Genomic DNA, 24,722 nt, shown 5'->3' on the forward strand with positions numbered 1-24,722 from the left:
AGGTGGGGAGGACAGCGATGGACGAGAACCAGAGCTGATTAGAGGAAGGGGAGGATGGAGGTAGAAGAGAACAAAGCCTCTTCCCAGGTGGGGGCTTATAGGGAGCTTCCTTTGGAAAGCAGGGGGCCCCCCTGCAGTGTTCTCTGTGGGGCAGCACAGCGCCAGCCTCAAGCGCTTCCTTTCCCCCCCCATGCATTTTCCCCGGTCCCCCCCAGGTTTGTGGGGGCTGTGCTTCCCTCCCTCCCGCTGTTCAGCCCTGCATGTGTTGGGGAGCATCTCTCCTGGAAGGAAGGAGAGCCAGCTTTTCAAACCCGCCAGCTGCATCCTGGAACGCTCTTTCGCTCCTGCTGCTGCTGCTGCAGCAAAATGACTCACCCGGGGAGGGTGCTGATCCTGGCGCTGCTGTAGTTCTCCGCTGGGCTGACCTTACAGAAATTGCAGCAGCCCAGTTTCTCTCTCTCATTTTTTTTTCTTTTTTGGGGAGGGTGGAGAACATGGCAAGGGCCTGGCGCTGAAAGCCCAGCAGGCCTTGCTCGTCCGATCCTCGTGACCCTTGCATCTTTTGAAACAAACCCGCCTGCCTTCTGGAAAGCTTGGACTCTGCAACCCATGCTCAGAAAAAGAGATTTCTGGTTCCCTTGAGAGTTGTATGTTTTTAAAAAATATCCCCCCCCCCAAATGCAAGGGGGGGGGAATGGGCATTTTTTTTGCCCCAGATGCTGGAAAGGGTTCTTGGTCTGGATTTTAAAGCCGCCCCCCCCCCCACGCTGTGCCATGCATTGGAGAAGACACTCTGTCTCTTCCTCTCTCTCCCCCCCCCCTTGATGTTGTGAGAACTGGCTGGCTTCAGAGGAGGAGAGGATGATGCATGCGAATCGCAAGCCCACAGGATTGGGCCCCAAAGGGAGCCCCACCTGAGAAACAAAGAGAGAGGAGGAAACAGGGGTCCCTCCTTGAGCTGGGGGCCTGGTGGGGGGGGAGAGAAGGACGAGATCGGCACGAAATGGACCGAGAGACTTTAGGTCCGGATGGGCTTTTCTCGGTCGGTCCTACCTCAAAGGGTAGGCAGTCCATACATTGCACTTTGGAGGCACCTCGGCGCTTAAAGCGGGAAATAAATATCCAATAAAGCAAAGAGGGAGGAACGTGATCGTCCAAGATTGGGGAGAGTTGCCGATGGTTAGAAATAATCCCAGGCGTGGGTAAAAGCCGCACAGTAAACACACCCACCGACACCCCTCTAAATTATCCGGGTTGGTGTGCAGACATACCCCCCTGACGTCAACCACCACCTTGGGACACTTAGATCAGGATGGAGGACACCTCCCATCGTCCACAGACATGCAGACGAAAGGATTTGGATGGCAGCCAGATGTGTGTGTGTATCTAATGTGTGTGTGTCTGGGGGGAGCGTTCTTTACCTTGGGTTCCCCTCTCCACTGCCCCGCCCAGCCAGCCAAGGGTTCATTCCCCCCCCCACTTCCACTCCATCTCTCCCTGGGTGGGGGGCGCTACCTGGTTTCCTATTGGCTCGGAGCTCCTGCGCCCACCAGCCAGGCCGGTCCCTCGTTTCCTAGAGAACAGGAAGCCGGAGGAAACCAAGAGAGCGGCAGGTGGGCATAGAAAGGGGAAGGGGAGGCTAAGAAACCTCTTGCTTGGTTAGTTGGTTGGTTGGTGGGAGGGAATTCCACAGGCTGCAAGAACAGGGGGAGGCCTAAGGTGGCCCACAGCTGCAACAAAGCACTGGAACAGCCAGCATCGCATCTTGGCTTTTCCAATAATAATAATAATAATAATAATAATAATAATAATAATAATAATAATAATAATAATAATGATAATGATAATGATAATGATAATGATAGTGACTAAGACAGGTACTGCAAAGTGCAGGGACTGCCCTTGAAGACTCTGCAAGAAAGGGGATGGAGGGCAGCCTTGTGTGGCCCAGGGGACCGAGACGGATTCTGCCTCGCCTGGCCCAACCATCCAACGGGCCACAGAAGCCCTGACCTGCTTCCCACCGGATGTATTATGGGATGTCCAGATCTGCTCCAGCCCCTGAAAAGCTTCCCCTGCTGATTCTCACATCTCAAGCCCCCCTCCCCTTTCAAGCACAACCCAAGCTCTAAAGTGGAGCCACCCATCATCTACCCCCTCCTTCGAAGCAGGGAGGACACTTAAGGCTTCTTAAGGCTTGACATATTAGTTGAAGACGTTTCCATCTAAAGGTGGTCCTGAAGCATGGTCAGCAAAGAGGAACTTCCACATCTAGGAGAAGTCTACCTCAACATTTTTGCCGGCCAGAAGCTTTTGACTTTCTCAGTGCTCAGCTGCTGTCATTAGGGTGATGGAGGTGGTGATGTTCTTGGTGGATTAATTAAGGATTCATTACCACACTTCTCTCCCTCCCCCGCATCCCTTCCACCCATGAATGCATGGGATACTGCAACAGGCTAGAGCAAAGCTTGGAAAAGCTGATGTCCTGGAAATAACTCCCAGAATCCCCCAGCCAGTATTGCCACTGGCCCTGCTGGCTTCTGGGGAATTCTGGGAGTTGTAGTCCAAGTCAGGGGAAGGAGAGTTTCCCTATGAAGACCCGACCAAAGTTTGCTGGGGCTCAGGATGGATGCGGACCACTGTGCGACTGTGCCCTCCAGTGGTCAAATGTAGGAACTGCGCATCTTCACTGCTGGGGTATGGGTGTTTTGCTGCTGCCCTTTGGCTGTGGGAAGAACTCAAAAAAGTTACTTTTTTTCAACTACAAAACATCTGTGCTTTAAAAAAATGGGGGGAGGGAGTGAACAGACCTGGGATAACATTAGCAGACTAAGAGCAAAGCTTGGGGGAAAACTACAAGACCCCCAAATCCCCAGACAACATCCTGGGAATTGTTTAACATTACTTTTACAGTAAAAGCTGCCAGTTAGATCATTCGCAGGTGTGAACCTGGGGTGTGCGAGGCTATGATGTGCCAACAGTGGATGTGGCCGATGCAAGCTGTGGGTGGAGTTTACACCCCCACCCCTATTTCTGCTTCTCTCCCCCTCTCTGATTGCTGGAGGGCATGGGGGAGGGGGTTCTGATACCTCAAGCACCAAAATGTTTTGCACTAGCCATACATTTAAGATTTAGAGCCATGGGTTCTGGGAAAGCGGTTTGTTCAAATGTTGAATGAAATCTTCCAGAAGCCCCAACCATTGACTTGGGATTTTGGGAGTTGCAGTCCTTCCCAGCCTGACCAAGCTTCCTTGCAGGGTTGTGGTGAAGGGGAAAAGGCACGTATTCTGCCTGGACTAGGTCAGAGCATATGGCAAATGAATGAATACATACACGGAGGTGACGTAACTGAGTCAAGAAATGGAGAGTTCTGGGATTCGGAGTCTAGAAAACCTGAAGGGCACATCCCAGTCTCTCTCGGTTTGATCTACTTTGCAGGGTTGTTGTGTAGATCATGCGGGGGGGGGAGAAGAGAGACCTTGAGCTCACCAGACAGACAGCGGGAGGCAAATGTCACTGTGTCAACCAGCTCAATTATACATCAGAAAGAACAACTGCAATGAACCTCCAGGGCAGTCCTATTGTGCTTCCTCCAGGGAAACGTGCGCCGGATCGCAGCCACCTGGGGCCTCCCAGTGTGACAAGGTCGCTGTCGAGAGCGTGAAAAAACCGTCTGCATGCTTTTGCAAACGTGGCTAAGGAGAGCTTGCAGGTCAAGCGGGGTCATAAGGTGAGAACCGCCTGAAAACATCCTCCTTCTGCAGATCTGCTACATTTCTTGGTTGTTGTTTTCCTTCCTTCCGATTTATGTATCTCTCTCGGCCTCTTTCATCCTTCCCCTGAAAATGCATTGGCCTCTAGAATCTAGATAATAATTCCAGAGGTTTTTTTTTGGGGGGGGGGTGGCCTGAGAAAAGTTACTACAGTATTTCAGTCCGGAGCCACTCCCCAAATTCTGGAGGTGATAGCTCTCCTCTCCTGAAAAAAAAAAGTTACTTTTCCGAGTTGACTTCCTAATACTGTATTTCCGGGAAACAATGTATACTATGGGTGAGGCTGGGAGAGGGCGGAGGGGCGGTGGCCGGGTGCTTGGCCATTTCCACTTGGTGGACTACATATCCCAGTATTCCCTGGCGTGGCTGTCCTAAGGATTCTGGGAATTTCAGAAGTCTCTCTCTCTCTCTCTCTCTCCCCGTCCCCCAATGGGCAATAAAGAGACCCATTTCTCCAAGCCCTGGTGGCGCCTCCGGCGAGGAAAACGCCGCCAGCCAGGGGCGCGGGGTCAGCCTAGATAACCTCGGGGGACCGTCTCCCATCCCCGCGCCTCCTTCCCCAAAGGTCCCGGGGCGGGCGCGGAGGAGGCGGGCCACGTGTCTTCCCGGAAACCGCCTCCCTCATCCTCCTCCCCGGTAGTGAAGTCACGCCTTGGATTTAGGCAGCAATCCCAGAGAGCCGCCCCTTCCTTGGGCGGGGGGGGGGCGGGCACGACACCAGTGGATCGCTCCCCTCCCCCCGCCCGGGAGAAATCTTGTGTCCGACGTTGGGTAGATTTTTTTTTGAGGGGTGGAATTCCCATTTCCTCCTCCCCTCTTTTTTTTGGACTATTAAAAAAACCCAACCACCATCGCCAAGGTTTGAAACTGGGGTGGGAGGTCTGCGCTTTCTCCTCCGCGCAAAAGGCGCGCGGCTTGATCCTGTCTCTGCCCCCTCCGCGGCAGAGGGTGAAGCGAAAGCAAAGGAAGGGGGGAAATAATTAATGATGATGCTATGACTCTCCCGCCACTCCAAAGACACCCTCTTCCTTCTCTCTCTCAATCCCTGGCTGGCTGGCTGGCCCTGCTGTTTGTTATATTCTTCAGGATCATCACAGCCGGATAAAGCAGCAAAACCACGTGGAACGGCGCCTTGCGATCCACGGAAGCGCGCACGTGGGAATAATTCGGGGAATCTCAAGGACGCGACGCCGCTGTCGCTTCCCCTCCTCCCCGCCCCCCGAAAGTCATACAACAACAACAATAATAATAAAAGGAATAATCAGAACAGCCACGTTAATATACATTCAGCAGGAAAAAATCCTCCCTCCCGGCAGGCCCCCCCTCCCCAATTTTGCTGGGGGATTCTGGGAAGCGTCGTCCAAACGGCGTGACGGGTACGGGAGCCTGGGCTTTGTAGTCCGCGTCCGCTTCCTCGGGAGTCAAGGCTTGCGCGGGAGAGCTCGCCGTCCCGGGCACTTCCTTGCGCCAGATCCACGGCGCGCGCGCGAGTCAGCAAGGAGGGAGGCCGGCAGGGAGGGAGGGATCGGGGCCCGCGGCGCCGCGCCTGGGGACGACAACCCCCATCATCCTCGGCCACGGCGGTCCCGGGGAAGATTGGGAGCGGCAGTCCGGCCCCGCGGGCAGCGCCGGGAGGGACCCGTCTCCTCGAGCCCCCTTAGGATGGCGGGGCGCCGGGAGGCCCTTCCTCGGGATGGATGGCGGGGCGCGCCCGGCGAAGCCCCGAAGGTTCCCGAACGGCCGCTGCGGGTGGAGGGAGGGCAGGCTCGGCCCGACCCGGCCCCGTCCGCTCCCAGCTTTCCACGTCTTCTCTCTCGGGTGGAGGGGAAGGGGGACGGGGAGGCGCGCCCTCGCCTGCCTGCGCGGGAGCGCGCCCGGCCCTCCTCGCTTTTCTTTTGAATTGGTTGGCCAAGCCCGGAGGAGGGAGGGAGGGGGGGAGGGCTCCCCGGCCCCCTTCCAGCCCCGGGCCGGCGGGGGGGGGAGGACAGCGGGGCCGGCCGGCCGGCGCCCGATCGGGGGGGGTGTGTGTGAGCAGCCAGGAAGGAAGGCGGGCAGCCCGGAGAGGGGGCGGCGGCGGCGGCCGGGGACTCGCGCGCGCGCACGGGGGGGGCAAGGCCAGGAGGCGAGCAGGCGGCGAACGGGGGGGAGGAGGAGGAGGGGAGCGCGCGCGCGCGCCCGGTGCGGAGGCGGAGCGCCAGCCGCTGGGAAGCGTCGTGATTGCAGGAGGCGAGCTGTCCGTCTTGCCGGGCTCGCCCTGCCGCCGCCGCCGCCGCCGCCTCCTCCTCCGCTACCCCACCCCACCCCACCGCACCCCCCCCCCACCCCCGGTCTCCAGGCGGGTTGGCTGGCTGGCTGGCTGGCTGGTGCGCGCCCCGTCCCCCGCCGGGTCCTTCCCTGGACGGAGAGCGTGCGCGCCCGGGAGAAGCCAGGCAGGCAGGCAGGCAGGCAGGCAGGAGCCGGGGAGGGAGCCACCGCAAGGCAGACGCGCAAACACACACACAGGGAAGAAGGAGGAGGAGGAGGGGGAGAGAGATCGCCGCCTCCTCCTTCTTTCCTTTCCTTTCCTTCCCCCCCCTTTGGTGCACCGAGGAAGGGCCGGAGGACGAGGAGCAGCCGGAGGAGGAGGCCAGCGGGCGTTGGAGAGGGAAGGATCCGGGGCCCCGGAAGGAGGAGGACGGGGAGGACGAAGGGGCCGCCGCCGCCGCCGGCGCTGTCTCCAAGGGCCGTGGCTTTTCAATGGAGGAGCACCCCGGGCAGCAGCAGCAGCAGCAGCAGCAACAGCCGCCCCACCACCACCAGCACCACCAGCAGCAACCGGCGCCGGCGCCGCCTTCCTCTTCCTCGTCTCCTGGCCAGCCGCCCCAGCACCATCATCATCACCACCACCACCATCACTACTACTACTACAACCACAACCGCCACCAGCACCACCAGCAGTACCTGGGCGAAGGCGGCGGCGGCAAGGCCCAGCACCCGCACAGCCCGGCGCCCCAGCAGCCGCCCACCAAAGGGCCCCTCCAAGCCCTGAAACATGAGCCCCCCAAGCACGGAGGGGGAGGAGGAGGAGGAGGGGGCCTCCCGCCGCAACAGGAAGCGCCCAGGAAGAAAACAGGTCGGGGCTCGGGATGGGGGGGGCGCAAAACGCGCGCGCAAAAACGCCCCGGGGCGCACGGCGGGGGGGGAGGGGAGGGTGGCCTTTAGGGTTCTTGGATCGGGACCGGGCCGAAGGGGGAGGGCTGGGCAAGAAGGGATCGGGCCCCAGGGCTGGGCCACCCTCCCTCCCTCGCTCTCCCCCCCCCCGAAGCCCAGGGCGATCCAGAAGTGGGGGGGGGAAGGAGAGGATGTTGGGCGCAGGCAAGGGCGCGCCGGGGGAGATCCGGGAGGTACCCTAGGTGGCAGGAGGGGAGGGCGGCTGAAAAAAGTGGGGGGGGGCGCCCGACGAGTGGGGAAGAGGAAGGATCTCGCTTGGGGTCCCCCACCCCCGGGCCTGGACCCAGGAAGGCGAGATATTGGGGGGGGGGGAAGAGACTGGCCTTTCCGTGCGTGGGGCTTGGAAGGGGGCGACCCTTTTCCCCTCCGGGGTGCGGGAAAGGAGGGGGAAGAGTTGGCAAAAAGGGCCCATGGTGGGGGGGGGGGAAGAAGTGGAATTAGGCAAGTGGGGGGGGAACCCTGGGGCCGCGGGGCGGGTGCTGGGGACTCCCAAGGCGCAAGGTCTTTATATTTTTGTGTGTGGGGGGGGGTTTCCTGGGGACTCCCCACCTGTTTGCACGGAGTCCGGCAGGCTCATGATTTTTGGGCTTGGGGGCCCCCCCGCGAATTAATAGGGGACACAGGCTTTTCTTTCCCGGGCGGGGAGGATCCAGAACAAAACCAGGGCTGGATGGAGGGGGCCCCGCTTGTCGCCGCCGCCTTCCCCCCCCCTTTTGGGGAATTGGAGGGGGTGTCCGGGGGTCCCCAAGGCTTGGGCTCCAGAGCCAACCCAGGACACGTGTCTATAGGGGATAGGGAGGAGGAAGAGAGAGACAGGGTTACTTCCCCCCCCCGCCCGTTCCGCCACCCCACCCTGCCCCAATCGACGGGGGCCCAGCCGCCGTGACCTTCCCGGCTTCCACGGAGGCTCGGGCGGGGCTCCTCCCTACGCGAGGCCGGGGCTTGAGGTCTACCGGGCGGCCGGGCCTCCGTCGCCGCCGCCTTCCTTCCTGCCTTCCTTCCTCCCTCCCTCCTCCGGCCTCGGCTGGAAGCTTCTCCCGGGCAGCCGCCATGTTGGGCGGGAGGCGAAGCAGGGCCGCCGCCGGGGCCTACCTCGGCCCGCCAACGCCCCGGCCTGGCCTGGCCCGGCCTCCCCCACCCGGGGGCGGCTTCCCTTCCAGGCCTGGCGGGGGTTGGGAATTTCTCCCCTTTGGGAGTCAGGCCTGATGTTTGGGGGGAGGAGGGAAGAGAGGCTCTTATTTTGGGGGTGGGTGGGAAATGGGGCATCTTGGGGGGGGTTCCCCTCTTTGGCTTCTCTGCCTGACCCCCAGTAGGGTAAAATTGGGGTGCAGGTTTGGTCGGGGGGAGGAAGGGGCTGAACGTGGGGCTTGAAGGGGAGAGGGTTCTCTCTAGGTATATTTGGGGTCTCTTGCAGGCTTTAAGGTTCTTTTTTTGACCCCCCCACCTCCACGGGGTAAAAATTGGGCTTTTTCTCTCTCCCCCCCAATGGGTTTGCTTCCCCCCACACACACCCACTTCTGTAGAGTTGGCTTCCCCAGTGAGTTATGGGGGGCTTCTTTCCTTTCTGTGGGGCTGTTTGTCCCTCCTCTCCGTCCCCACAAAGGCTGATGATGCAGGCGTCTTTCCCCTCCTGCTCTCCATCTGCCTGGGGACTTTTAGGTCCCCTTCAGGCTGCTTTGAGGTTCTTTCCTCTCCTTTTTCACTTGAGATGGTTCTTTTCCTCTGGGCGGGGGGGGGGGGTGTCGGTTAAGGTTTATTCTGCCATTTCCTCCACCTATGGGGTAGCTCCCTTTGTCCATAGGCTCCCACCCTCCTCCTGTGTAGGAGCCCTGAGCAACCCTTTGGGGGTTTTTTAAGAGTCAGAGCTGAGTAACAGATAGAAGCCATTACTTCAGCTACTTACCTGCATGCATTGTATTTATATCCCACTTTTCTTTTGTTGGGGTCAAAGTGACAAATAAAGTTGTTCTTCCCTGTCTCCCCCACTTTTGCCCTTGCAACCACACCCCTGCGAGGTAGTCTAGGCCAAGAGAAAGGCTGCCCATTCCAAACTGATCCAGAGCACGCCAAGACCGTGTGTGTGTGTGTGTGTGTGTGTGTTCTTTGAACCCAGGTCTCCCTTGCCGTACACCGCGGGTCTTCACTCAGTTGTAACTATTAGTTGCTCTTCTTATTTTTGTCTAGTCCATTCTCAGTTGTGTGTGTGTGCATCTCTACAAAATTTTGTGAGTAGGTAGATTGAGAGGAAACAGCCGCCCCAGAATCACATCTTCATTTATTATTTATTTATTTATTTATTTATTTATTTATTTATTTATTTATTTATTTATTTGATTTATATCCCGCCCGTCTAGTATAATTATACCACTCTGAGCGGTCTTCATGGTTGAGATGTTGGAGAGATTCACACTCTGTACTTCCCAGGATTTCCGCCATTATTTAGTGCGTCCCACCCCCACCCTCCAGCTTTATTCAAGGTGCTATAAACGTACACATTCTGGTTTTATCCTCAAAACCCTTTGAAGCAGGGGTCGTGCGTGTCAGGAGAACCATGATAATCTTGAGCAACTGCAGGACAAGGGATTTGAACCCCGATCTTCCCAGTTCTAACCCTACATGCGAACTCCAATAGTCTCTTTAACCCATAGAAGACGGAGATGGGGAGAAGCTCTGAGGGGTGTTGTTAGGGAGGAAAGGGTTTAAGCTTTCTTAAGGAGTTAAACTTGGGGGGGGGGGTTTGCAAGGGCCTAGGGACTGGTGGGGGTATCCTTTTGAGTCTCTCCCCCGCCCCTCAAATGGGGCATCCAGGTCTGACGGTCTGAGGCACAGAACGAAGACAGTCTGGGCCACAATGTTTGGCAAGATGCATTGAATTACTTTGGGTCCCTGGCTGAGCAATAAGGTTCCTGGGATTAGTATTGTGTCTGTTTTAAGGTGCAGTTGTTCACTGGTGTTAGGTTTTGGGGGGGGACCCTTAAAACAGAAGGTGGGAGCGAGCAATGGATTTGAAACAAAGCAAAAGGAAAGAAGGGGTGTGCCTCTAAAACCTTGGCCAGTTTTTGTTGACCAGATGTGTGTGGCCAGGAGTGCTGAGGTACAAGAAAATGTGTGTGTGGGGGGGGGGTGCGTGGCTGTGCTTGAATGGGATGCCTCCCAGCAAATTCCACTGCAGCTACTGTACGTTTGAGAAGCCACACGCTTGGGAATGATGGGCATTGCAATACCCTGAGCCGTGGGCTCCCCCCCCAGCTCTCCCTTCCTGTTTTTCACCCACTCCCCAGTTTAGCTGGACTCAATTTGAGGGTATGTTTAGGACCCTTTTAAAAAATCTTGGTTTCGATCAGGGGGATCCCAGCTAGAAGTGGGCGATGAGTGTGGTCTAATGTGTGGGTCTGTTTTCCTCGCACCCTTTCTCTGACCTGGTGCTTTTGAGGCTGTTAGATTACGATTCCCATCGCCCCCGGTGGACATGACCTTGGATGCCAGTGGGGTGAGATGGGAACTGGAGCACAGAGCCTCTGGAGGATGCCGGGCTGGGAAAGTCTATTTTGGAGAGAGCCCTGATACTCTGTTGATTTGGTAACAGGCGTGTGTGTGTGCGTGCGCGCGCATGTGTGGAGACCACCTTGAAGCGCTAATTGCCTTAATGAGCAGAAACGCAAGACTAGATGAAGCCAGGTTTTGACCCGGTTAGAGCAAATAACTTCCTCTGATCACCCCAAAACGTGTTGTTTCTGCCTTTTCTGAGGATGGAGCCTCTTCTCCGAAGGATTTCTGTATAATTTGCAGAGAATGCTCTAAAACCATCCCCATTGTGATGTGGCTCCTTTTTCCTCAGATTTAAAAATGCAGGTTGCGAGCGTGGATCATTTCTTATTAAAGATGAAGTGGGCGGCTGGGTCATGGGTGACCTACTTGTTTGCCCCATAAATTAGTGGGAAAAAGAAAGAGAGAGAGAAATAAAGAGAGCATGGGAAAATAAAAGCACAAATCTCTCCTTCCTCAGCTTGTTCTTTACGCAGGGGAAACACATTTTTGAGGAGGGTGGAAATGGCCATCTATCAAAACTCAAGCAGGGTTTCCAAGCCAGAGATGGCCCCCGGTTGGCTGAGCTCCGATTTGACCTTGCAGATTTGCAGAGGGGGAAATCCCCACGTTTCTCCCACAACCACCCCCATTTGGTTTGCATGCGCAAGGCTCCAGAAGTGGCCCCAGCGGAGCGACACGTGCGGCTTGGCTTTGGACCCTCTTGTGTTGGTGTTTTACCCGAGGGGCTCCAAGGTTGGATGTGCAATCTCTCACTCCGTTCTCAGTGGTTACCCTTAGCGGTTTGCTTTTCTTGGCACGGAGAGGCCAGGAGGTGACTCTGCACGGAGCGCGTTTAGTGTGCCTGTCTGTCCGAACTTCCTTGGCCTCAGTTTCCCACACAGAAAAGATGCTCCGCTTCGCACTGCATCCGAGTGGGGAAGTTCCCCTTTGTCACTCTTTTAATTCACCTTCTCGAATATTCTGCAGGGATTAGAGAGATGTCTCCAGGTAGGAGACAGGAAGGTGCCCCATCTTCCAATTGCCGCAAGCCGCACACACCTTAGCTTTGGATGTGACCCGCTTGTGGTCCTTTTCATGCTTACAGGGTTGAGTGGGCAACCCTTATCCGTCGTGTCAAAAGACAGGTGTTGGGAGTGATCTCCTTTGCCTTCTCCAGCTTTTGTGATATGAGCCCCTGTGCTTCCCCGGATCCTTGGGAATTGGCCCCCGGGACTGGCTCTTGGAGGTGAGGGGCGGAGGGGGAGAGGACACCGATCCTAGCGTGTGGACCACCTTTTTTGTGAGCCATGGCTGCCTCACAAAGCCTTGAGTCAAAACCGGGTCCGTCCAGAGCCTGCAACGGTGTCCCACCTGTACTGTTCTGGCTGGCCACCTCTTGCAGGTGGACTTCACGGAGATTAAACGTGGCATTTTCTGTTTGCCGGGGGGGGGGGGAGAGAAAAGCGTTTTCTGTGGCTGAGCCAAAAACCCTGACCCAGGAAGGTCACCGTTGCAATCCTGTGATGTCAAGCTCTAAAGAAACTTGGCCAATACATAGAAAGCAAGCATCCTTTCTGGGCTGACCTCGATGCTTTGGCTGTTCTGACTTATTTGACTTAATGCGTGTCAAACAGAACTTTGTAAATTCCTCACAGCCTGTTCAGATTTGAATTACGTTGAGTGGGAGTCTTGAGCGCAGCTAAAGCCTGATTTTCAGACAAATGTGAAGCTGTAGGGTGAAGATACTTGGGTTAAAAGTTGTTGTCTCTTAAAGTTTTTTTTTCTACCTGTCTCCTTCTGGGAGAATCTTTGGTTTCTTCCACTTCCGCGATGGGGTGTGGAGAGGCTTCCGTTTTTTGCCCCCACCTGTATCTTTGATTGCTCAGGTCAGATCTGAGCTACCGTATGTCGGGCACCGATTCTTTCTCATTTGTAACCCTGAAAAATCAAGGGTTGGTTCCAATATCAGGAGCTCTGTTGAAAATCATGGTATGTCTGTGAGTTTTGATGTATCCTCCGTGATTTAATAGTGGCCCCGCTCTGACGGACATAGAATTAGGGCCACAAAGTTTTGGGCAAATTTCTTTGGAGAAATGGGAAATTTTAATCAGAAGCATTAGAAAAAGTTTCGGAAATGTGATGGTTGTTGTGGATTTTTTGGGCTCCTTGGCCGTGTTCTGAAGGTGGTTCTTCCTTACGTTTCGCCAATCTCTGTGGCCGGCAAGGTGGTGGGGAGGGGAGAAATAAACCATGACCGTTTCTCTCAGGTGGGGTTAGGGATTAGCTCCCTGCTAGCATGTGTGAAACCATTTCTGTTCTTAATGGGGTGGGAAAGATACGTATCTCTGGGCAGCTCCTTATGTGGAATCCAGAGGGATCTGAGAATGGATTGGGGCTTAATGGATTGGCCCTTCTTTGAATAAATGATTGGCTCTTGACCCTTCGCAATGTCCAGTCTTGACGCTGTTGTATTTCTTTCGCAGGCTACGGCGAACTCAATGGCAACGTGGTAGACCGGGACTCCTCTTCGCTGAGAGTTTTGGGTGCTGGCGAGATGTCCAGCCTCCTTTCCAGAGTTCCCAACGGCAGCCAGGCCCCTGGAGAGGCTAACTTGACCATCAAGCCGAGTGTGAAGGGCGGCCCGTTTGGGAAACTGGGACCGAAGCCGAAGAGCTTCGTACCGAAAGGCGGAACGGACAAAAAAGCCGACAAAGGTTACGAAAGCAAAAGAGAGTCTTTGGACAAGCCCGAGGGGCTCTTTATCCCCAACGGCGTAGTCGCCCACAGCTCCGGCTACATCACCAACGGTTATGTCGGCAAAGGGGCGGACAACGATGGGAGCGGGTCTGAGAGCGGCTACACGACCCCCAAGAAGCGCAAGGGCCGCCGGAACAGCGCCAAGGGCTGCGAGAACTTGAACTTGGTACAGGAGAAGATCGCGGCGCATGAGCCTCCCCTCGCCCCTGCTGCCCCGGCCTTAAAACAGGAGCCAGAAGGTTTCAGTCCCGAGTGCGGGGAGGGGAAGGTGGCAGGAGTTGGCCGAGCGGACAGCCTGAAGCCGGCGTGGAAGTGTGAGCCGGGGGGCTTGGGAGCGGCCCGGGGGAAGCCGGGTGTCGCGGGAGAGGTGCTGCGGAAGAACTCGGATGCCAAGGTTGGGGTGGCCGGCAAGACGTTCGAGGAGCGGCCCAAGGGGAAGCCTGTGGCCTCCGCCTCGAAAGAGGACTCGTGGACCCTCTTCAAGCCGCCCCCGGTCTTCCCAGTGGACAACAGCAGTGCGAAAATAGTGCCGAAGATCAGCTACGCGAGCAAAGTGAAGGAGAACTTGAACAAGGCGGCTCAGAGCCCCACCCTGTCCCTCTCCTCCTCCTCAGCCTCATCCTCCTCCTCCTCCTCTTCCTCCTCCTCCTCCTCCTCCTCCTCTTTATGTTTGTCATCGGCCACAGACGCCCACGCCCAGCCCTCCACCCGCCTCTCCCAGGTCCCCATGTCTGCCATGAAATCGGTCACCTCCGCAAACTTTGTGAACGGCCCGGTCCTGGCGGTGGGCGACCGCGGGGCCTGCCCGGCGGGGACTCAGTCTCTGCTCGTGCCAGCGGCTGGCAGCGTGCTTTTAGCGCCTTCTGACTTGGCTTCCCAGGACGGAAACCCGACCTCGGCAGCGGCGGAGCTGCCGAAGTCCAGCCTTTTTATTTACCCGACCCATATGCAAGCGCTTCTCAACGCTGACGCCAACGCCGCCCCAGCCGAACCGGCCTTCCAGGCCAGCCAGCAGAGCCTGGGGGACATTTTTCAGAACCAGTGGGGATTATCGTTTATCAACGAGCCCAGCGCCGGACCCGAGACGGGCGGGGGAAAGCCCGCGGACGCTCAAACCGCGGAGGAGGCGCCGCTCGAGGGGGACTGCCCGGCTGCTTCGGCCTCCCGGCGGGCCGAGACGGTTCCTCCGGCAGGGCCTGAGCACCCGGCGTTCCCTAAGGCTTACGAGCTGGACAAGCGGACTAGCCCGCAGCTGCTGTGTGGCATCCTAAAGCTGGGGGGCGCCAGCGAGGGGGGGCGGCGGCGGCGGCTTTATGCTGGATCCGCAGCCGCCCTTGCCGGGTGGGCCCCGGCAGGCTTCTGAGCCGAGCGGCGGCCCGGGGGCCTTTGTGTTCCTCGCCAAGGACTCTCACGGAGCCGAGAGCCACCTGGCTTCCCCTACGAACAGTCTCTTAGCCCCCGCCAAAGAACAGAGGTCCCCGGGAGGCCTAGAAAGGAAGGAAAGCTGGGGTGGCTTTGACCTGCAGGCTGCCGTTCTGTATCACACTCAAGGTAAAGCCTGAACCCTTTTGCGGGGGGGGGTGGCAGGGTGGAGGACTGTTCCGGGGACCCTTCCCTTCCTGTATGTGATGTTGCCCTATGTTGGTAGCTGGCGTTTGACTTCCCCAAAGCACTAGGGAGTTGTGCAGATATGCTTGGGGGGGGGGAGGAAATGTTTTTAAAAGCCTCTCTAGGTTCGAGCAACAGCTTACGGCCTCCTTGTTTGAGTTGGTCCCGGTGGGGATGACTGTGCTTTTCTACCCCACCCCACCCCCTGGGAGGGTCTAGAAAGAAAAGGACTTCCTAGGCTGATGGTGGCTGGCAGAGGATCAGAAAGGAGGCGGCTTGCCAGAGAAGCATCAGACGTTTTAATGTATGTGCCTGGAGAGAGAGAGAGAGAGAGAGAGAGAGAGAGAGAGAGAGAGAGAGAGAGAGAGAGAGAGAGAGAAATATGTGTATATATAGTTATGGGGTGGGCTTTCGGGATTGGTTTCCAAGAAATAACTTCTCCGGGCCCTGTGCTGGGCCAGAGCGTGCCTTGGTGTACGCAGCCAACTGCTGGGAACTGTAGTTGGATCTTGGCCGGGATGGGGGGGGCAGCGAAAGTCATAAGATTGTTGTTCGGGGGGCGGGGGCTTGGAGAGCAGAGGCGCCGGGCTCGGAAGAGACAATATGCTCCTTTCTGGCCATCCGCTTCCTCGAGTCGTGTTGTGCCTTCTCAGGTGGGCCACAGCACTTCCTTCCCTTGTTACCCGTCCACTTCTGCTCCCAGGCGCAAGGGTGCTGGGTTTAGGAGCGCTGGGGGGCAGAGCTGGGGAAAGGTTTGGTTTGAGGGGAGCCGGCTATGCAAAGTTGCTGCCGCTCCTACCTCTGATGCCTAGTTTCTCTCCAAAGAAGCAGACCTTTCCCTGAGAATCCCCCAATAAATCTCCAGCAGCATCTCAGATTGCTGTCGGGGGAAACGGGTGCTTCTTTCTGGGGGGGGGGGCACTCTTCAGCCAGGATCAGGAGGCTCTGTGAGTTGGCATGGGGCTGGACTAGATGACACTTCGGGTCCCTTCCTCTCCTGCTGTTCTGTGACCCGAAGCCCTGCGGTCTTCAGGCCGATGGCATCCTTCAGAGAAGAGGATCTGGGTGAGGTTTTCCTGGCCACCGGGAATGGTTCCCCGTGCCTTTAGGTTGTCTCTCGGGAAGGGAGAGCGGAGACGTTTCTGTCTCCACCGAGAAGTTCTGGAAGCGCCTGGCGGCCTCTCCAGCCGAGCGAGGCTGACGGGTTTTCCCTCCGGGCTGTTCTGGCGAAGTGGGTTCCTCCTCCTGCCTTGGTTCTCTCCTCCTTCCCGTCTCTGCTGGTGCTTCTCGTGAGCCCCCCCCAGCTCAGCGCCGTCCACAAACGTCAGCTGTGCTTCAGTAGCCAACTGGGTCAGAAGGAAGAGACAAGTTGTGAATTCAGCGCTTTTGGGCATGTGTGTGTTGTGTGTGTGTGTAGGAGCAGCTGCAGGTGGGTGCCTTTGCCCACCCTTCGCCCTCTGTGTGAATTTTCCGGCCCCTCCCAGCCTTTGGCTGCAGGGCACGACTTGTGAGTCCAACTACGAGCCTCCTACGCCTTTTTTTTTTGTCTGGGGCGTGGGTCGCTTGTGGAATGACCTAGTTCCGTTTAGCGGGCGGAGGTGGGATACCCTCCACATCTATGGCATGGAGGTTGCTGGTGGCGCAAGTGGGAAGCCTTGCGTCCCGGGTCTGGATCTGGCCCTCTTCCTGGGATCCCGTCTGGCCCCTTCTCTATGGAACCTTCCTCGGATGGCTTTTCCACCTTGCATAAGGGGTTCCTCCCAGTTCTCAAAGGCCAAAGGATGTCCTGAAGCCTTAATTCCTGTCAGAAAGATTGTCATCTTCAAATATAGCTGGGGTTTTTTTGGGGGGGGGTACCCCCTTTTCCCATATAGGTGCTCCTGAAAGCTTCATCGAAATTTTATTTTTGCAGGAATGCTTTGAATGTGGGCTCAGAAATTCGGGAAACTGATCCCCATCGTTTTCAGAGCAGAAAACCAGTATTTGATATTTAAGGGTTTGTACAGTGTGATGTAAATATTTACTCCTCTCTCTCTCTCTTTTTCCCCACAGAAATGGAATCTATTTGTAATTTACAAAAGCAAGGTAAGGATTTGGCATCTTCACCGCGTTGTTTCCTGGCAAGAAATTCAGGCCTTGGTGGGTGTAAAAGTGGAGCCTATCAATTTTTTAATCTTTACGGTGTAGATAAGATGAGGCAGGGACTGCCCCCCCCCGGGTGAGTTTCATGGCTGGGACTGGATTGGACCCAAGCCTTCCTCAGTCCCTGGCAATCACGGCTTTGCAGTTCGTGTGGTGGCCGTGGAGAGGAGGCTGAGACGTTGAGCGTAGGAGCCCTCCCTCGCCTGGGTGTCTTGAAGGCCCCTGCACGTCGTCTGCGGGGCTTTGTCTGCGGTCCCGGGTTGCCTGGGCCCCCCAAGACCAGGACGTGTAAAAGCGTGGGAGAGGGAGCGGCGCCTCCCGAGCCCGATCGGGGTCCCAGGCCCCCCGCTGGAGAGCTTCGGGGAACAGTGGAGGCCCATGAAGAAGGGGTTCCCTTGTTCGGGGTTCCCGGCAGCTCCTGAAATTGCCCCATATTTCCTGTGCAGGAGAGTATCAAAAAGTTCCTTTATCCGATTTACAGTTTCCAAAACCGGAATCTGGAGAATCAAAGCCTCCCAAAATAACAGGAAGAGTCAAGTCGTCTTCCAAACCTGGGGAAAAACCATAGCATCGTAGAGATTTTGCGTGGGTTTGGGCTTCTGCGCTCTGCTACGCTAGCTCCAACCCCGCAAGGGTAACTAAAAGCCGTTTTGTACAAGGGGAAAAAGGGGCCATCCCCGCCGTTCTGGGTCTCCTTTGCAAGGGAGGTCCCAAAAGTTGCTTCAAGAGGCTGTTGTCTATCCAACTCTTTACGAAAGCATGGTTCAGGAGGTAGATGGGGACTCAAACTAGAGTCCCCACAAGGCTTTATTATTCATTTCAACTGGGCAGGAGGTTTACTCACCCATTGGCTCAACCCCTCCCCGCATAGTGTGAATGTCCAAATGGGGGGGGGGGGGACTCAAGTCTCTGTTGCTTTCTTCTTTTCCAGATCCCAAAAGGATAATCACTTACGATGAAGCCATGGATCGCCTGAACCAATGAGAGAAAAGCCGGCGGTTCCGCCTGGCAGCGCCTGAGGGTAACAGCGACCCCACGCCCCCTCCCTGGAAGGTGTGGTGTTCTGTCGGCAGTGGCAGCAGATCTGGTGTTCCCGGCATAATCTGAGCTACAACTGCAAGATGGCATATATATATATATATATGCATATATAGAGAGAGAGATATACACACATACACATGGATCCATGTGAATGTATATATATATATATATGTATATTATTTTATATATATGAATGAGTTATTTTAGAAATGGAAAAGGCCCCCGAGCGCGCTGATGAGACTTTACAAAAGAATGGGCAGAGACATTACGCGATTATTTAAACTTCAGTTCTGAATTTTTACTTTCCACCTTCACCCCCGTTGCTTGCCTGCTGGTGCTTTCTTTGTTTTTGGGGTATACTATATATACGATATCTATGTAATTATATATATATCTATATCTATAGGTATATATATGTAATTACATATATATAATTTGTTCCGTGCTCCATACAACCAGCTGAGGCTACAGACTCTGCCGGCCGCCCTAGTGTTCTGGACATCAATAGGAGGTGGAGTTTAAAGGGGGTCCAGCTGCCAACCCCCCACCCAACAGGACTGCGCAGCCGTCGGTAACACACACTAACTTGAGGAAAACGGACATCGTCCTCCTATCTCTTGCACCCCCCCGCAACCCCCCCCCCCCCCAGTTCTCTTCTCTTCCCACACTTTCCTGCGTCCCTTTGGGCTTTGCTGGAACCTTGCACCCAGGAAGAGCCGAGCCCAGTGGGTCAGGGCCCTTGTCTTTCCTCCTGACCCCCCCTCCACTTCTTCCTTCCTCCCCTCCCCTCCCTCTTCTCCCCCCCCCCCACAAGCAGGGAGCGAAGGCGGTGATGGGGGACATGTGTCTTAAAACATAACTCTGTGTGTGCATGTGTGTGTCTCTGTGTGTGAATGTATTGTCTTCTCCCCCCCCCCCACATCCCCCATGGGAAACCACCACGACGCTCCCTGCCCTCCGTGGGGGGGGGGGGGAGTCCACATTGTCGCAGCAGCAGTGTTTGGGTTCTGCTTTTGGGGAAGAATGGGGTGCTTCTGAGTACTGTTGTCGAAAACGACAGGAAAATCTTTGGGTCTAGAGCACCCCTTCCCAACCTTTGGGCCCCTGGATGGTTCTGGACAACAACTCCCAGAAATCCCAGCCAGCAAAGCAAGAGATGAAGGTTTCTGGGAACTGCAGTCCAAGGACGCCTGGGTCACTGGAAAGCACTGGTCTAGGCGCTTGATAATTGTGTGTGTGTGTGTGTGTGTTGGTTTTACAGAGATTTTTGGTGTGTGTCTGTGCGTGCGGGCATGTGCCTCGGGGCCCGCACGGAACGAAGAAGAAAAATCCCATTTCTTGCACTTCATTTTGTATCTCTGGGAGGAGGAGAAGGAGGCCTTGGAACATCACCGAGGAGAGAAACGGGGAACTTGTGCTTTTGCTGACTTTATATGTAGTGTGGGTCTTAACAAGCCCGTCCTGCAACTTTTATTTTGTATGGGAATTTGATTTTTAAAACCGGGGGGGGGGGAGGGGGAATATGTCTGCCTTATTTTTCTTCTGATTCCTCCTCTCTTTCCCCTACCCAAAATTTCCTTTTTTATGCTTTTAATGAGTCCTTTTCTGGTCTTGCCACTTAAAAAAAGAAGAAAAAAAAACAAGCTCTCCCAGGGCTATGGGATAGTTCTCATCTATGCATTTGTTTTGTGCATACGACAATTCAGTAGCACCACCGGAGCAAAAAAACCGAGTGGGGCGCTAGGGTTTTAACAAGGGAAAATGGTTTGCCTCTCTCTCTCTTCCCCCCCCCCCGGCTCCCCTTCCGTTTGCAGCCCTGAAACCTGGGGGCTCGGCTGGAGAGGCGACCGGCCTTCCGTCAAGCATCCTAAAGCCGAAGGCTCTCCAGGGAGTTAAAAAATAAACTCCTGCAGGGCTTTTTCAAGGCGGCCCCCTGATTTCTTCTCCGCTGTGGTGTCTTTTCCGTTGCCTGTGCCAGGCTTGATCCCCCCCACCCCCCAAAATCTGGTGCCCCTTTCTCCTTGTCTGCCTGGGCCCCCAGATCTCTGAGCCCGATTAATTTGCTGCCTGGTGGAGTGGGGGGGGGCATCTCTTCTTCATGGGTGCGTTCTTGTTTTGAGCCACCAACCCCATGACTTCTGTGGGTCGAGACCCTCTCTTCTCAAAGTTATTTTGCAGTCCCTTCTTGCGCCCTTTGGAAACATAAATTATTTCTCCCCTGTGTTTCTGCGCGTGCATGTGTGTGTGTGTGTAAATTTCTCAAGGGGCAGGAGTTTAGCGGATCAGTGACTGATGGAGCACATGGGAATACTGCTCAAGTTTAGAACTGGGATGAGCATTAAAAAAAACTTTGGCCTTTGGAGGTGATCTGGGGCTGCTGACCCCACAGCCCCTCCCCATCATTGGCCGTGCTTGTCAGGGCACTAAATAAATTGTTTGGCAGGTTGTGTCAAGTTTTGGTCGGATGCCCCTTGGCCAGCTTGTCCTATTTATTATTGTTTGCCTTTTCTCTTAGGAGCTAGTTATCTTGGGGCCTCTGACACCCCTTCGGATGTGAATCTGTCATCCCTCCACACAAATGAGTGTGAGGAGGGCTTTCCCCCCACCTATAAAATACAGATTTGGAGATTCTGTATCCCCCGCGTTGTTTCAGGAGTGGGAACTAATCCCCACCCTTTTGCTACGGGAGAGCAAACAAGAAGCTGAGGCTCAAAAGATTTACTACCCAGAGATTTTCTCCATGGATGCTTGTGACCCTAGTCTAAGAGGCAGTTTCCTTGAATTCCTGAGATTTTTAGTATGGCTCTAAGACAAAGCCAGTTTTTTGCCTGGGGCATTGCACCTTTTCCCCCCAGCTACAGCCTGCCCGTTTAAGGTAATTCGGTCTTTCTCTTGCATTATGGTGGGTCATCTGCCCATCCCTCAAGTTTGTGTCCAGGGGGGGTGGCGGGAGCTAGTTGGGCTTTTAATAGAACTTTGCCCAAGAGGCTAAAGTAGGCCCAAGAAATTAAGCTTAGCTGGCCTTGTTTCATGTATTCTGGATTGTCGCTTTTTTCCCCTCCCTCTTTCTCAGTTGGGTTTCGGCCAAAGAGCTGCTGGGCCATCTCCTAATTTGTTTAGACTCCCCAAAGCTGGTGAAACTCTGTGGCGGACATTTGCAGCTTTTTGGGGGTGGAAGTCCGTCTATGTTTTGGCTCCAAAGGGGGAGAGGAGTGTCAGGACCGAGAAAGATGCACAGCACTTTAGAATTCCCGACTCATTCAAGGGTGTTGAGCCTTCTCCTGCTCGCGAATGGGCCTCCCCATCCCGGTCGAGGGTTGTCCCTTTATGCATTTTTAAATTGTAGCCCTAGTTGGTTTCTAGTTTGCTCGCCTGTCTTGGCTGCTTTGGTTTTTTTGAGAGGGGTGGCCTCTGTCCTCCTCCATGTATGCCTGTAGATCACTGCGTGGAGCCTTCCCGTGTCGTTCTAGGAGACACTGTCTCCGTTACGGTGAGATGCCAGTTTGGAAATGATGGAAAAGCCACACCGTTTAGCTTGCCACAGAGGGCTGCCTCCAAGTTGAAATGCGGAGTATAACGTCCGGGCATGTTTGTGTTAATTTATTTGGTCAGGGATTCTCCCTTTCAACTTTTCTGAAGTTGTCAGCAGGACTCTTGTATTGAAAATGAAGTCTGGAGGGATTCTGGTGCCAGCACCCCCCCTTCCCCACCCCTGAACTCATGGAATTAAATAAATAAGGGATTCACAACCGTACAACTTTGGGATTCTGTGGCTTCCCAGTGTGTGTGTGTGTGTGTGTGAGCGAGCATCTGTGCTCCTGCCACTTTGTGTCTGTGCGCGTGTGCCCTTTGTGTGCTTTTATTTTTCTAGAAGCCTTTTTGCGCCCTGGGGTGTCTCCAAAGTTACCTTGAGTGAGTGGGGAAACGCTCAGCTCTTAAAACAGACCGAGGGGGTGGTCTGTTGGTGTTGCATTCCTTGAAGTGACCTTAAGTCAAATCCAGTGTTCATTTACTTGAAGAGATCAACCCTATGAGCTCAAGGGGGCTCCCTCCCTAGCAAATGTCTTTGCCTGTGGTTAGGCTCTGAAGCTTCTGTGTATTACTTCGGAGAAGTGCGTGCCTGTGTGTCTGGGTAAGAGAGAAGATAAAATCTTGGATCCTTCTCTGTGCTGAGGTTTGCTCACCACCCACCCTATCCCTGATCAGAGTCTTTTTTTGGAGTTTTTGTTGTTGTTGTTATTATTATTATTATTATTTGTAATGTCATAAGGTCAGCTTCCTTAAGAAAAGAAAGGCTTGGAGGCTGATTTTGTCACAAGGTGCTCGCTCTGATGTTTCCTTTCCTTCTCCTCCTCCTCCATCACAACTGGATTCTTGCATCCTAAATTCAGCCCTGGAGATGGTTTTCCAGGTCCACCTGGGACGTACTGTACCGGGAGGAGGTGAGCGACGGACATTCTGTGTGTCCCATCTTACAGATCTAAAATGCGCCCCTGGACGTGCAAACACTCATTGCTCCCCTTCGAGCGACCATATGCTCCTGAAGGCTTGAATTCTAGAAAGCCCTAGGTCTTAGAACTCTGGTTTGGCATCTTCCTTTTCTGCTAGCGTTTCCTGGGCTGTCGAATTTTCTGCCTCTTTGCCTCAGACAGCCTAGTCCAAAACTTGAAGGAGAGATCCAAGTTGATTGGGGGGGGGAGAGACACGGTGGGAGCTGGGCATCTGCTCCGTTTCCCTCCTGGGATCTCTTCCAAAAGCTGTCTTAATGCCCGCGAGGCTTGTGGATGGGTGGATAAAACGATCTCGGGTGGCTCCCCTGTCATATTCTATCCTAACCAAGATATGTGTTTCAGTTCCAGGGTGTCCCCTCTTTGCTCCCTTCCGTACATACGGAGGGAGGGGGAGTCTTTTTCTTCTCCCATGTCGAATGTGGCTCCTTGTGCTTGGGAAATCTAGGGACACTCAACCTGATCCTTTAAGAGAGAAGGCCAGGTGGGGACTTCTCTACTCCTTTCTCTGGTTTAAACCTTCCTCTGTGAGCCTGAAACCTCGCTCAAGCTTGCCAGCGTGCCCCACGTAGGTTCGCTTTGCTGGTTTGGCTTTGATTCTCTGACTTCGTTTCTTGTGCTGCCATCCTGCCTTCTCCCTCCCACCCCTGGCAATCAGCCCCTGGGTGACACATGGTTCCCCTGTTCCACCAGGGCGTGTTCAGACAGACAGACACACTGCTGGGGGTCGTTTCAGAGGGCCTTGGATGGCTAGAGGGGGGGCCTGGAGCCTAGGGGCTGCTCCGTCCCACACTTAACGGTCTAAAACTTAACTCTAAACCTCTCGATCCAGGGTGAGATGGTTTGGCTTCACACTCAAAACAGGGGAGCCGAAGAATCCTTCATGGCTGGATGAGCAGCTTGGCCATTTTGCTTTTCAGTCTGCAGGATTCTCCACCTGACATCTTGCAGGAGATGTGAATAGGCTCAAATGGGTGGTTGTTTTCTGGTCCTGGAGAAATTGTCTGTGTGTGTGTGTGTGCATGCGTGCGCGCATGGGAGTGTGTATGTAGAGGGAGAGTCCGATGAAAGCATCGGAGACCGTCCAACCGTTCAGCTCTGTCAAAGTGTTTGGGCTGAGTTGGGGGTTAGTTTTGTCAACTACGGAAGCCAAATCTCACCTTTGTAGTTAATTACTTTCATGTTGAATTCTGTACCACCACAGTTCTTAAATATTTTAAGTTCCCCATCCCATCCAAAATCTATTTTATATTTTAATGAAGAAGATGATGATGAAAAAGAAAATAAAAAAAACTAAAAATGGAGAGATGTGTGTAGAACAAAATAAATTAAAGATGCTACATGATGTAAATTGTTAAATAAACATTTAAGTTTCCATGTGTCTGCCTGGTGGTGTGTGTGTGTGTGTGTTATATATATGTATATATACCTAATAGTGTCGCTTTTTCCTGATGATTTCTGGTGGGCTTAGGCTAGTAAATAAATGATAAGTGTGGAATATAGAATTCTTACGCACCTTGTCATGAAAGCACCCCCTGTGCTGCCTAATTTGAGGGCCCAAATTGGTCTTCCTGACCTCTTCCTGAATAGCTGCTGCTTGGCTGCCTTCCATCCATGCTTCCTCCTGCTCTGTTCTTGCTCCTGAAAAGATCAGGCTCCCCACCCAAGGGTGTCCTTAGTTCTGTGCAGCTGGAATAATTGCTCATTTTTGCCAGTCAGGCATAGATCTCGGTAGCTTTGTGTGTGTGTTTTCCTGTGGGAATAAAACAATGCAGTCTGAAGGGAATGATGGCAGAGTTGGCCTTTCCACTTTTTTCTTTTTGACCCTTTCAAGTTTCTATCCCTCAACAGCCAGTGCGTTTTGCAGCCGCAGTGGGGAGCTCAGTTCTGGGGGCTCAGAGGCACATTTTGGTATCCCTTGGCGGGAGCATATGAAGAACAAAAACCCACCGTACTGTATGGTGCTTGGTTTGCTTTCCCTGCCCAGAAAGTTGAAGCAGTACCTCTGCAGGCAAATTTGGGATCAGAGGTTTTAAGAGGGGAAGCTTCCCTGTCCTCTTTGATGCCTGAAGCGGTTTGCATCTCTCTAGTGTAGCTGGGTGTTTTGCGAACGTGCTGGCCGTTAAAAAAAAGCCCGTACAAATGGCTGCCTGAG

The 24,722-nt window shown here is 54.6% G+C and overlaps 1 protein-coding gene across 1 annotated transcript; it reads left to right on the plus strand.

Annotated features, from left to right (window-relative positions):
• The first annotated feature begins 5,435 nt into the window (after window positions 1–5,435).
• NUFIP2 (nuclear FMR1 interacting protein 2) lies at window positions 5,436–23,942 on the plus strand. Its single transcript, XM_072978669.2, is given in 6 exon segments — window positions 5,436–5,522; window positions 6,363–6,885; window positions 12,995–14,565; window positions 14,567–14,819; window positions 16,929–16,961; window positions 17,950–23,942. Coding segments are annotated over 6 exon segments (2,520 nt in total). The 3' UTR covers window positions 18,003–23,942.
• Window positions 23,943–24,722: the final 780 nt, after the last annotated feature.

The sequence above is a fragment of the Pogona vitticeps genome, chromosome 7 (assembly GCF_051106095.1).
Source record: "Pogona vitticeps strain Pit_001003342236 chromosome 7, PviZW2.1, whole genome shotgun sequence".
Taxonomy (NCBI): domain Eukaryota; kingdom Metazoa; phylum Chordata; class Lepidosauria; order Squamata; family Agamidae; genus Pogona; species Pogona vitticeps.